The 12,999-nt window shown below is 49.0% G+C and overlaps 2 protein-coding genes across 3 annotated transcripts in view; both read left to right on the top strand.

The window, feature by feature from the left end:
* The window catches only part of ETHE1 (ETHE1 persulfide dioxygenase), a 19,471-nt gene extending 8,781 nt beyond the window's left edge, over positions 1–10,690 (top strand). Inside the window, 4 exon segments of the mRNA XM_006142017.3 lie at positions 7,375–7,504; positions 9,478–9,567; positions 9,931–10,047; positions 10,491–10,690. Coding sequence (XP_006142079.1) covers positions 7,375–7,504; positions 9,478–9,567; positions 9,931–10,047; positions 10,491–10,543 — 390 coding nt within the window. The 3' untranslated portion in view covers positions 10,544–10,690.
* Positions 10,691–12,118: 1,428 nt separating this feature from the next.
* Positions 12,119–12,999, top strand: part of PHLDB3 (pleckstrin homology like domain family B member 3) — a 24,739-nt gene continuing 23,858 nt past the window's right edge. The window contains exons 1-2 of one of the 2 annotated variants that reach the window (XM_027766770.1): positions 12,119–12,220; positions 12,684–12,999. The exon at positions 12,684–12,999 is cut by the window's right edge and continues 89 nt beyond it. In XM_027766770.1, coding sequence (XP_027622571.1) covers positions 12,855–12,999 — 145 coding nt within the window. In that variant the 5' untranslated portion in view covers positions 12,119–12,220; positions 12,684–12,854. The other variant, XM_027766769.1, reaches the window with a different exon arrangement.

The raw sequence follows: 12,999 nt of genomic DNA, 5'->3' as shown, positions 1-12,999 counted from the left end.
GGATGAAGAGTTACTCTTTTCCCTAGGAGGAGAGGTATTTTCTTGTTTTCCCATATTTCTCGTGATCCGGTGGTGATTTCTTGTCATCTGATGAATGTTGTGTTTCTTTCAAATTCTTGAGGTTCAGCCTTAATGTTCAGGAGCAAGCAGACAGAGGTGATCCAGAATCTCTTTGCTGTTCTATTGTGCTTGCGCTAGCTCGTTTGTTGGAGGCTGAATTATTAGTAGAAAATCTTCATTCCCTTAAAAATCTAGTTCACAGTAGCCATGTGGAACCTTGTCCTGAAGGCCCGTGGCTTCTTCTCCCATCTTATTTTTTGATGCATCTCTAAGTTGAATAAATCTTTACAATATCCCCTACAAACAACAAATACATTTTAAAAAATAATTATTTATTTTATTTGTTATTATTTTAAAAGAATTTGATGAGAGAGACAAAGAGAAAGGGAAAGTGAGAAAGCAAGCTGCCAGGTCTGGGACCTGAACCTCAGTTAGCCCTAACCTCAGTTAGTCTAGTGCCCCAACCGCCATGCCACCTGCCCATCCCAAACAACAAATAGTTTTAATTTATACTTTTTTTTCTTGAGAGATTTTTGCTATAGGGTGCATGTGCTTACCTGAGAGACAGAGAAAGACAGAGACAAAAAGTGAGAAATCACCCCCCCAGGGGATGGCCATGCCACAATCCCTTCTCCATTCTCCTCATGAGATTTTTGGTTACACACATGCACACATGCCTGATCTGGGACTTGAACTACAGCTGGCCACATGGGAGTCCAGTGCCTTAACCACTTTGCCACCCACTGGCACCTTAATTTAATTTTTTCATTTTTAAAAATTTATTATTTTTTTGCCATGTAAATTTTATTTTGACCCACAACATAAAGGAGGGTGGCTTAGTTGATAGAGGTTTAGGGTATTAGCTACACTGGAAGAATGACATTTGTGGTTTTAGACCTCCGAGGGCACAGTAACAACATATAGTTAAACCAAGATTAAGGGGGCCGGATGGTGGTGCAGTGGTAAAATGCAACACTCCGCAAGGTAATCCCACATGAGAAGGTTGCCTGTTCTTGTCCAGAGACCTCCCTAAGTAGGCCCAGCATGTACTTGTCCATGATTCAGGGCTAGTTGAAGGCTGGGGGTGGATCACGGCCTCTGTTGGGGTTGCTGTCTCTCTTTCTCTCCCTCTCTCTCTGGGTCTCTCAGTCATGGCATAACCTAATAACAATAAAACTGGGATAAGAGGGCCAGCAGGTGGCATGTGGTTAAGGTCCTGGACTCTTGCATGAGCGACTGTGGTCTGAGTTCCAGACCTAGCAGTGTGTATTCTCACGTTCCCTCTCTCTCTGGTGAGCACACACACCTTATAAGCAAACTTTAAAAATAATTATAAAAAACAAACAAACAGAATCCAGCAGGTGGCGTGGTTAAGGTGCCCGACTCCCACAAGGCTGACCATGGTTCACGTCCCAGACCTGGCCGGCTTGCTCTCTCTCTCTCTCTCTTTGTTGAGTGCACGTGCAAAAATTGACCAAAAAAAATTAAATAAAATTAAATAAATAATTCTATAAATAAGCAAACAAATAAACAAAACAATAGGATAAATACTTTTCAATAATAGAATAAAATTGGTGGCCCAATGGAAAGGAAGCCTCAAGCTTGCTTATCACTAAGAATAAATCTTACCGCCAGGGGGCAGTGTAGGCCGTGGGAACGCTAAGGCCGGGGGCTGAATGCATTCACCTACCCCTTTTACGGTGTGTTTCGCTGATAGGGTGTAGTTTTGGGTTTCGTTGCTGCCAGAAACAGGCGGAATAACAGCCGTGGAGATGTACTATGTATTCCATGCATCATGGGAGGGAAGAATGAATTTACAAAAAAACGCGAGGTTAGACAGGCAGAGCTGCTGCCACGCAGGCAGGACCCAGGCTGCATTAGGTCGGGACGGTAGATCCCTCTCCTCTCCAACAACTTTTATGTTGCATTATTTTCAAATCTATCGTAAATCTAAGTGGCAGTATAAAACCCAAGAATATCCAGGCACATATTCCATTAGCTGTCAACAGAGATGTCACTACAGGCATAGAACCTATAGAAACTTCTGGAAAATTCCACTGAAGGCTTGTTTGGGGAATGAGAGTGAAAAGAGACAAAGTGGTTTTTTTTTGAGTCTGTTATGAAAATAGTCTTTTTTAGACTTTTATTTTTTTAATTGCCAGAGGGCACATGCATCACCAGAGAGATAGGGAGAAAGCACCCTCCCCAATGGGGTGTGGTCAGCAATCCCTTTCCCTCCATCTCTCCACCCTGTCAGGATTTGGGGCATGCACACATGCATGTGTTTTTCACATGTTTTTCAAGTCACTGGGCTGGGATTCGAAGTATGAATGGCTATGTGGGATCTGGCTCCCTTAACCACTGTTTCAGAGCCATGGGGTTGGCCCTGAAAATAACTTTGCTTTTTAGGTTTTTTAGTTTATTTTTTTCTGTGAGAGAGCTAGTTCACAGTAGCCATGTGGAACCTTGTCCTGAAGGCCCGTGGCTTCTTCTCCCATCTTATTTTTTGATGCATCTCTAAGTTGAATAAATCTTTACAATATCCCCTACAAACAACAAATACATTTTAAAAAATAATTATTTATTTTATTTGTTATTATTTTAAAAGAATTTGATGAGAGAGACAAAGAGAAAGGGAAAGTGAGAAAGCAAGCTGCCAGGTCTGGGACCTGAACCTCAGTTAGCCCTAACCTCAGTTAGTCTAGTGCCCCAACCGCCATGCCACCTGCCCATCCCAAACAACAAATAGTTTTAATTTATACTTTTTTTTCTTGAGAGATTTTTGCTATAGGGTGCATGTGCTTACCTGAGAGACAGAGAAAGACAGAGACAAAAAGTGAGAAATCACCCCCCCAGGGGATGGCCATGCCACAATCCCTTCTCCATTCTCCTCATGAGATTTTTGGTTACACACATGCACACATGCCTGATCTGGGACTTGAACTACAGCTGGCCACATGGGAGTCCAGTGCCTTAACCACTTTGCCACCCACTGGCACCTTAATTTAATTTTTTCATTTTTAAAAATTTATTATTTTTTTGCCATGTAAATTTTATTTTGACCCACAACATAAAGGAGGGTGGCTTAGTTGATAGAGGTTTAGGGTATTAGCTACACTGGAAGAATGACATTTGTGGTTTTAGACCTCCGAGGGCACAGTAACAACATATAGTTAAACCAAGATTAAGGGGGCCGGATGGTGGTGCAGTGGTAAAATGCAACACTCCGCAAGGTAATCCCACATGAGAAGGTTGCCTGTTCTTGTCCAGAGACCTCCCTAAGTAGGCCCAGCATGTACTTGTCCATGATTCAGGGCTAGTTGAAGGCTGGGGGTGGATCACGGCCTCTGTTGGGGTTGCTGTCTCTCTTTCTCTCCCTCTCTCTCTGGGTCTCTCAGTCATGGCATAACCTAATAACAATAAAACTGGGATAAGAGGGCCAGCAGGTGGCATGTGGTTAAGGTCCTGGACTCTTGCATGAGCGACTGTGGTCTGAGTTCCAGACCTAGCAGTGTGTATTCTCACGTTCCCTCTCTCTCTGGTGAGCACACACACCTTATAAGCAAACTTTAAAAATAATTATAAAAAACAAACAAACAGAATCCAGCAGGTGGCGTGGTTAAGGTGCCCGACTCCCACAAGGCTGACCATGGTTCACGTCCCAGACCTGGCCGGCTTGCTCTCTCTCTCTCTCTCTTTTTTGAGTGCACGTGCAAAAATTGACCAAAAAAAAATAAATAAAATTAAATAAATAATTCTATAAATAAGCAAACAAATAAACAAAACAATAGGATAAATACTTTTCAATAATAGAATAAAATTGGTGGCCCAATGGAAAGGAAGCCTCAAGCTTGCTTATCACTAAGAATAAATCTTACCGCCAGGGGGCAGTGTAGGCCGTGGGAACGCTAAGGCCGGGGGCTGAATGCATTCACCTACCCCTTTTACGGTGTGTTTCGCTGATAGGGTGTAGTTTTGGGTTTCGTTGCTGCCAGAAACAGGCGGAATAACAGCCGTGGAGATGTACTATGTATTCCATGCATCATGGGAGGGAAGAATGAATTTACAAAAAAACGCGAGGTTAGACAGGCAGAGCTGCTGCCACGCAGGCAGGACCCAGGCTGCATTAGGTCGGGACGGTAGATCCCTCTCCTCTCCAACAACTTTTATGTTGCATTATTTTCAAATCTATCGTAAATCTAAGTGGCAGTATAAAACCCAAGAATATCCAGGCACATATTCCATTAGCTGTCAACAGAGATGTCACTACAGGCATAGAACCTATAGAAACTTCTGGAAAATTCCACTGAAGGCTTGTTTGGGGAATGAGAGTGAAAAGAGACAAAGTGGTTTTTTTTTGAGTCTGTTATGAAAATAGTCTTTTTTAGACTTTTATTTTTTTAATTGCCAGAGGGCACATGCATCACCAGAGAGATAGGGAGAAAGCACCCTCCCCAATGGGGTGTGGTCAGCAATCCCTTTCCCTCCATCTCTCCACCCTGTCAGGATTTGGGGCATGCACACATGCATGTGTTTTTCACATGTTTTTCAAGTCACTGGGCTGGGATTCGAAGTATGAATGGCTATGTGGGATCTGGCTCCCTTAACCACTGTTTCAGAGCCATGGGGTTGGCCCTGAAAATAACTTTGCTTTTTAGGTTTTTTAGTTTATTTTTTTCTGTGAGAGTAATAGACAGAGACAGAGAGACAGGCACGTTCAACAAGGCCTGGCACCACGACCTCCTGCAGCCTGTTAGCCTGGATCACGGGCACATGTGCACTTCAAGTGTCCGGGGAGGTCCCAGGCTGCACACCCAGGGCCGGCCCCGTGTATCACTGCTGCACCTCTGCCTGGCCCCGAGAGCAGTTAACGATTTCGCAGACCCTGACCACTGCACGTTGGGAACTTCCTTTTTCCAAACCCTTTGTTCACTTCTAGCAAAATGTATGGTCACTTTATAGCACCTTTAGGTATTCATCCTGTGTTCAGTTTTCTCCACTTGCCCAGGAATAATTTTGACAGCTGCTTTTAGGAACCAGGACCTCGTCAATGTTCCTGCATGACATCTGTTACGTTTGTTTGGCCTTTTGTGTTCTAGAACGGTTTCATGTTCTTTTTGTTGGCTTTTGAAACTTTCTGGCCTGGTGTCTTGTGGAGTGTTTCACGTCCTAGACCTGATTGATCATTTCTAGTGGTGTCATTTAACTTGCTTTTCTGCTTTTATTTTCTTCTTCAGAGAGAGATTTTTGGTATGGGGGGCATGCACTTGCTGGAGAGGCAGAGAGACAGAGAGCGAGAAATCATCCCTCCAAGGGAGATGGCCATGCCTCAATCCTTTCTCCTCCATTTTCCTCTCAGGATTTTGGGCACACATGCACATGTGTCTGGCATGAGTTAAGTCACCAGGTCTCGAACTAGCAACGTAACCATTATACCATCTGCTGGGCCCTAACTTGTTCTTCTGAAATGTCTCTTTCCTATGAACTCGTGTAAGTCATGGAATTTTTTGAAAAACAATTTTGCCAGAGGCCATGTGCACTTGCCAGAAAGACACAGAGAGAGGTGGAGAGAGAGAGAGAGGAAAGAGAAAGCCCCCCTCACACACACATGGGGTTCTTTGGTCACACCACAATCCCTGCCCCCTTCTTCCTGTTGGGATTTTAAGCACAATGTACATGCACACCTGGCATGTTTTCCAAGCAACCAGGTCCAGATCTTAAACTGTGGTTGGCCGTGTGGGATCCAGCTGCCCTAATCAACCATCCCATGTGCTGGTCCTATCATGCACTTTTAAAAAAGAATTTTTTATTTAACTTTATTTATTTATTTATTATTTTAATTTGACCAGAGAGGGAGAGAGCAAGAGAGAGAGAGAGAGAGGAAGTGAGAAAGCAAGCTGCTAGGTCCGGGACTCGAACCATGGTCAGCCATGTGGGAGTGTCTAGCACCTTAACCACCATGCCACCTGCTGGTCCCCTATCATGCATTTTTAAAAAAGAAGTATTTAATTTAATTTTATTTATTCATTCGTTTATTTTAATTTGACCAGAGAGGGAGAGAGCAAGAGAGAGAGAGAGAGAGGAAGTGAGAAAGCAAGCTGCTAGGTCCGGGACTCGAACCATGGTCAGCCATGTGGGAGTGTCTAGCACCTTAACCACCATGCCACCTGCTGGCCCCCTATCATGCATTTTTTTAAAAGTTTATTTTATTTATGATAGAGAGCACATATGCATACGTGAGGAAGAGAAAGACAGAAAGAGACAGACAGAAACACATATTCCACACACCCACCCTCAGCAGGGTAGCTTCACACCGTGGTCCTCTCAGCCCTCTCGCTCTTCAGGACCTTGGGCACGCATCCATGTGCCTGACATGTTTTCAGACCAGGGATCCTGTGGTCGGCCATGTGGCTTCCAGAAGTTAGGTTTGCTATAATTGTACCACCTGATTGGTCTGATCCTAGATAGTTTTGTGTTGGTAGGAATAGTAGGCCACAAATGGTGTTTGATTTTCACTGGGCTGTGTGCTAAGCTTGGTAAGTGAATTTTATCAGCTTATTCCCAGAGATTTTCAAAATCGGGGCCAGCCGTTAGCGTAATGGCTATGTCGCTGGACTCCCACGTAGTTGACTGCGGTTCGTGTCCTGGACCTGGTGGCTTAAAACTCCGGGGACCAGCAGGTGGCGTGGTGGTTAAGGCGCTGGACACTCCCACATGGCCAACCATGGTTCAAGTCCTGAATCTGGTGGCTTGCTTTCTCACTTCCTCTCTCTCTCACTCTCACCCTCTGTCTCTCTCTGGTCAAACTAAAAAATAAAATAAATGAATAAATAAAATAAATAATTTAAAAAAATTTAAAAAAAAAGAAAACTCACTCCGGGCGCATGTACGTGCGTGTCCAAGGTCCCGAGAGGAGAATGGATGAGAAGGGATTGCAGTGTGGTCATCCCCCCTGGGGGGTAATTTCTTGCTTTCTGTCTCTCTGTCTCTCTCTGTCTGGTGAGCGCACACGCCCTATAGTGAAAACCTCTCCAAAAAAAAAAAAAAAGAGATTTTCAAAATCAAATATTGTTATCCTCTCCCTTATTTTGGGGAGGAGAATTTTTTTTTAAAAAAAGTATTTATTTATTTATTTATTTATCTATCTACTTCTTCTGTGAGTGTGAGAGACAGAGACAGAGACAGAGAAATGGCCTTGTTGACAGGGTCTTAATGCTGTGGTCCAAGATGTGGCCTTGGTGGTGGGGGGTGGTTCTGGGGTCAGTTTCGCCACATAAGCTTGTTGGTGACTCTGTATCCCGCTATCCCTGCCAGGCCTTGGAGACCCGGGCCAGCCCTGGCCATACCCCAGGCTGTGTCACCTTTGTCCTAAATGACCACAGTATGGCCTTCACTGGAGATGCCCTCCTGATCCGAGGATGTGGACGAACAGATTTCCAGCAAGGTGACCAGCTCCTTTATCCAGCCCAAGATCTTCACATAGTTACGTGTGGGCCAGAGTGTTAAGTATGAGTTATAAGAATGAATGAATGTTCTCCTTTTTTTTTTTTGGTGGGGAAGGATCAGTACTGGGGTCAAAGAGTTTCAGTGCTAGAATATATGGAAGAATTAGATTCAGGGGTTGAGCTGCTAGGCGATAGTTAGATTCAGGAGTGTATTAGATATCTATTACTGTGTAACAAATACCCCCAAACCCAGTGGCTTACAAAGATCAACATTTATTATCTCATACCGTTTCTGAGAGTCAGGAGTTGGGGAGCTGCTTAGCTAGATGGTTCCGGCTTGGAGTCTGTCACGAGGTAGCAACATAGTTGTCACCAGAAGTCATCGATCATCAGGAGGTTTGACTGGGGCTGGTGGATCTGCTTCCAGGCCACTCACTCACGTAGCCGGCTGTGGGCAGGAGGCCTCAGTTACTGACCATGAAGAACTCTCCGTAGGGTTGCAGGAGTGTTTTCTCCACGTGGCAGCTGGATTCTCTCGGAGGGAATGATCAGAGAGAGACAGACAGGCTGGCCGAAGGAAACCTTCATTTTTTTTTTTAATGACCTAGAAAGATGCATTGTCATTTCTGCAATTTTGTATTTATTAGTCCAGACTACTGAGTCAATGGAAGGAAATTAAGTGCCACATTTTGAAGAGCAGGGTATCACATAATTTGTTGATACATTTTTAAACCTCCTTAAGGGGTTTGGTCTCCTGAGGTATGTGGTGGGGATGGAGTCCCATTCAGAAGTTTAGCCACTAGGGGACAGTTAAATTGGAGTTTAGTTGCTGGGGACAGCTAGATTTAGGAGTTCCCCTGTGGAAAAAGTTTAGTTTCCGAATCTTAGGCTTTCACTGCCCTTGGCGTGTGGTGGGTGGATTCAGCACCTTGTGGGGAGGGGCGAGGTGAGTCAGGGTAAGTGCGAATGGCAGAAGCCTTCAGGAGATGACAGGGAAGCCGGTCCGCAGATGGCCTTGTTCCCTCTTCCCCCTCTCCATCAGTCTCCACCTTTTTCTCTCTCTGATTCCCTCTCTCCCGTTTCCAATGCAGCCATTAGAATGGAAGGATTTAGGCTGAAATGAAAGGTGGAAGAATGTTCTGGAGAGATTGCTCTCGCCTCAATTTAAGACTCAGAGCTGCCTCTTCTTTTTAAAATAGTTTATTTATTTCTTCCATGAGTAAGAGTGAGTGAGAGAGAGAGACAGGAGAAAAGTACCCTTAATGGGATCTTGTCATGCTGCACCATGAGTCCCTTTCCCTGCCCCCTAGCTCCCAGGATCTCAGGTGCCCACCTAGAGTGTGTTCAGGCCGACCTGGGGATCTGGACCTGCAGTCGGCCATACGGTTTCCAGCCTCACAGTGCACTCATGTAATGCCGCCCTACAGCAGCTGGGCCAGGACTCAGAATGCCTTGTCCACTCTCCTCCGTGGCCCCATGTCTTTTTTTTTAACTTTCTGTCCCACCTTCCTTATTCCTTTTCTTGGCATCCTCCCCGAGGATACAACTCCTTGGTGTTTGGAGGTCTCACCCCAACTTTGTTTACAGCCATGGTCAGTTTTTTTTTTTTTTTAATTTTATTTATTCATTCATTTATTTCAATTTGACCAAAGAGAGACACAGAGGGCGAGAGAGAGGCAAGGTGAGAAAGCAAGCCACTAGGTCCAGGACTCGAACCACAGTCGGCCATGTGGGAGTGTCCAGCGCCTTAACCACCATGCCACCTGCTGGTCCCCCAGCCATGCTGAGTTTTCATCATCCCTCAGTTCTCTGTGTGTGCCGTTCCACCTGCCCAGATGCCCTTCCCTCCCTGGCTCTACCTAGACAAAGGGGTATTGACAGGAGATGAGAGAGAGGGTTGCCTACACCCTCCCACCTTCTTCTGAAGCAAGGGATCCTATTGATCTCTGACCTCTGAACTTTCCTCCTCCAGGCTGTGCTAAGACTTTGTACCACTCGGTCCATGAAAAGATCTTCACACTTCCCAGCGACTGTCTGATCTACCCTGCCCACGATTACCACGGTGAGGCTTCCTGGAGGAGGGGTGCTGCCTAGGAAACGTCGGAGAGGGGCTAGAGAAATCCTGTAATCCTTGTAGAGCATGGAGACTGCAATATTAGAAATGTCTCTGGCCAGAAAGAGTAAGTGCTTGGGTGTGCCCTACAGGAAGCAGAAGCTAGACCCCTAGAACTGTGCAGGGCCTGAGTTCTCCTGGGACCTCCCTGTGGAGCTCGGGGAACTACACTTCCCACAGTGCCCAGGGAGGAGAGTGGCCAGAGCTGTTAGACCCAGGTAGAGAGGCACCTCAAGGCCTCCTGGGAAATGTAGTTGTAAGAGTTGCAAAGTCCGAGGGAGGAGGTTTTATTTCCCCTTCCTTGGCCACTAGGGCTCACAGTGTCCACGGTGGAGGAAGAGCCGACTCTGAACCCCCGGCTCACCCTCAGCTGTGAGGAGTTCGTCAAGGTCATGGACAACTTGAACTTGCCCAAACCTAAGCAGATCGGTGAGCACTGGATCCCTGGGTCTGGGGGAGGAGGGCTGGGGGCCTGGACTCCTGGGTCTGAGGGAGGAGAGGCTGGGGGCCCGGACTCCTGGGTCTGAGGGAGGAGAGGCTGGGGACCCAGACTCCTGGGTCTGAGGGAGGAGAGGATGGGGGCCCGGACTCCTGGGTCTGGGGGAGGAGAGGCTGGGGGCCTGGACTCCTGGGTCTGGGGGAGGAGGGGCTGGGGGCCTGGACTCCTGGGTCTGAGGGATGTGGGCTGGGGGCCTGGACTCTTGGGTCTGAGGGATGTGGGCTCGGGGCCTGGACTCCTAGGTCTTAGGAGGAGGGAACTCCAGGCCAAAACTCCAGTTCCTGAAGAAGAGATCCTAGGATTTGTGGGTCCCCAATGGGGCATGAGATTCTGCCTGGGCTCCTCAGGGTCACCCTTGCCTTCTCCCTTTCAGACATCGCTGTTCCAGCCAACATGCGCTGTGGGGTCCAGAGCCCCCCTTCCTGACCTCGCTCACCTCTGCCAGGTGCTCACATCCGTTAAGAATGCACTAGGTGGGGGAGGAGAGAGGTGTCGCACCTGTCCCCCTTCCCACCCTCACCACCCGTTAGCCCCTGGAGCCTCTCAATAAAACGTTTTCTTTTTTGCCATGAATCTGACTTCTGCCTGTTTTTTTGTAAATGTCCAATTCTGTTGGGTTGAAATGCTTGGGGTTAGTTCTGATCCCCTGGAAGGGACAGAGGAATGGGCCAGGGAGGACGGCCAGGGAGCAGGAGGGAGGAGAGTTCTAACTCAGCGTCCAATGCAAGTTCAGATTACCCGGGCAGGTCTCATGGTGTTGCCAGAGAGCAGGGTCGTGGGTTGAGCCACTTCCCCCATGAGCTGCAGGGTGAGGCACTTCACTTCCAATGCTTTCCGTAGTTTTCCCATCTGTAAAATGGAACCAGTAACGGTGGGTGTCGTGATGACCCCGAGTGGGTGCACGTGAGAGCTCGGCTTCCTGCCTGCACGGCACATGCCCTGTCGGTTTCGCTGCGTTGGTACTATCATCTGGAAGGATCTTCAGGCACTTCCTGGCTTGGCATGCCATTGTATAATGGATAAGGGCACGGATGTTGTGGAGGATGTAGCCGGTGTTGACATTTACAGCGTGTGTAGATCTTGGGCTCATTCATGCTGCTCAGCCTTAGTGTCCCCAAATATAAAATGGAGATAGTTGGGACCAGCAGTTAGCGTAATGGCTATGTTGCTGGACTCCCACGTAGTCGACCATGGTTTGAGTCCTGGACCCGGTGGCTTAAACTCAAGCCTGGCACGTGTGCGTGTATGCCCAAGATCCCGAGAGAGAACGGAGGGAAGGGATTGCAGTGTGGCCATCCCCCTGGGGGGTAACTTCTTGCTTTCTGTCTCTCTGTCTCTCTGTCTCTGGTGAGCACACGCACCCTATGGCAAAAACCTCTACAAAAAAGTAAACAAATAAAAAATAAAATGGAGATAGCACCTCCTTTCTCGCTGGGCTGCGGACACGGTGAAATTAAACATATTGAAAGCACACGTTTAGCACAGCTTTTGATACCTCATAATGCCTTCTCCCATACCAATTATTTTCCTGTTTTTGCCCGGAGAGGAAAGGGTCTGGCTGGGACCTTTAACCTCTGGCCTCCACTCCACAACAAAAAGGGGGTGGTGGGGTGGGTACTTCCCTTTGTCTCTGGGTGGGTCTCTGACTCAGCTCAGGGCACCCTCTCCCCTTGTCCAGCTCCCTAAACCGGTTGAGGCCCTTCTAAAGGGCTCCTTAAAGGGGAGAGTCCCCCATCTTCATTCCTGTCTTCCTTTCAGGATTCAGGGTCCCGCATTAGGGAGGTCCCTAAACTGAGAGGACCAAGACGCCTGCCCGTCCAGAGGACAGTATTGGGGGCACCCGAGCAGAGTGGGAGGTCGCGATGCTGAATTCCCCGAGGGTGGGGCCGGTGGGGCCGGGATGGCCGGATGCCGGGCCACGGGCGGGGCAAGCTGGTGGCTCTCTCCTCCCACGGGAGCTGTTGGACCTGTTGTCCCCCCCTCCACTTCCGGGCTGTTGGGGAGGGGGACGGGGCGGCCTCTCTCTCCTCCCTCTTCCCCTGCCACCTGTCCAGTAGAAGCGGCAGTGCCCAGAGCGCAGAGCAGAGGCAAGACGCGGAGCTGGTGAGGGGGCCGGGACCGCGGGGCGGGAACCGGGGTGGCTGGATACTCGGCCTCCTGTGTCTGCGGGGAGGAGGCTGCAATTTCGCTCCCGGGAGGCGCACGGGACTCAGGCTCCTGGCTTCTCCATAGTCGGGGAGATTGGGAGCCCGGATTCCTGGAGCCCCGGTGAGGCTGCATGGGCGTTACTCCCCTACACCACCGGGTCTGAAACTCGGGGCGGGATCCGGACTCCCGAGCCCTGAGAAGGAGGTGGGATCGCTCTAACTTATTCCGAGAGATTAGGGGGGGGGGAGCTGGCAGGGCTCAGCATCTGACAACTGGATAAGAGGGAGAGTCGGGGTCGAAAAGGCCAGTAGGGGGCGTGCTAGGACCCCGACTCGAATTCCGGTCCCGCCTCCGGGGTGTGTCACTAGGAGCCGTCAAACTTCGCCCCAAAGTAATGCCCCGCCCCTCAAAACTTCAGGCCACGCCCCGGAATGCTTAGTTCCAGCCTTTGAACTCCTGGGCCCCGCCTCCTGGGCCTTCTCCTCGCTCCGGAGCGGTCCGGTGCGGCGCGCAGGCCCCGCCCCCACGCGGCCAGGCCCCGCCCTCGGAGCGCCGGGCCCCGCCCACCCCGCAGGAGCCCAAAGCGGCCATGGGGACGCCGAGCAGCCCCACGGAGGTGTCCCTGCTGCCGCCGCTCCCCAAGTGCGATGCGGAGGTCAGGCTCCAAGCGGCTGCCCGGCCCGAGGGGGATTCCGAGGGGCATTCGGAAGAGACTCGTGCGCAGGAGCCCCCCG

Source organism: Tupaia chinensis, unplaced genomic scaffold, assembly GCF_000334495.1.
Source record: "Tupaia chinensis unplaced genomic scaffold, TupChi_1.0 Scaffold000067_1, whole genome shotgun sequence".
Lineage (NCBI taxonomy): Eukaryota > Metazoa > Chordata > Mammalia > Scandentia > Tupaiidae > Tupaia > Tupaia belangeri.
Note: the sequence above shows the minus strand (reverse complement) of the source record. Positions and strands in the feature narration are given on the sequence as shown.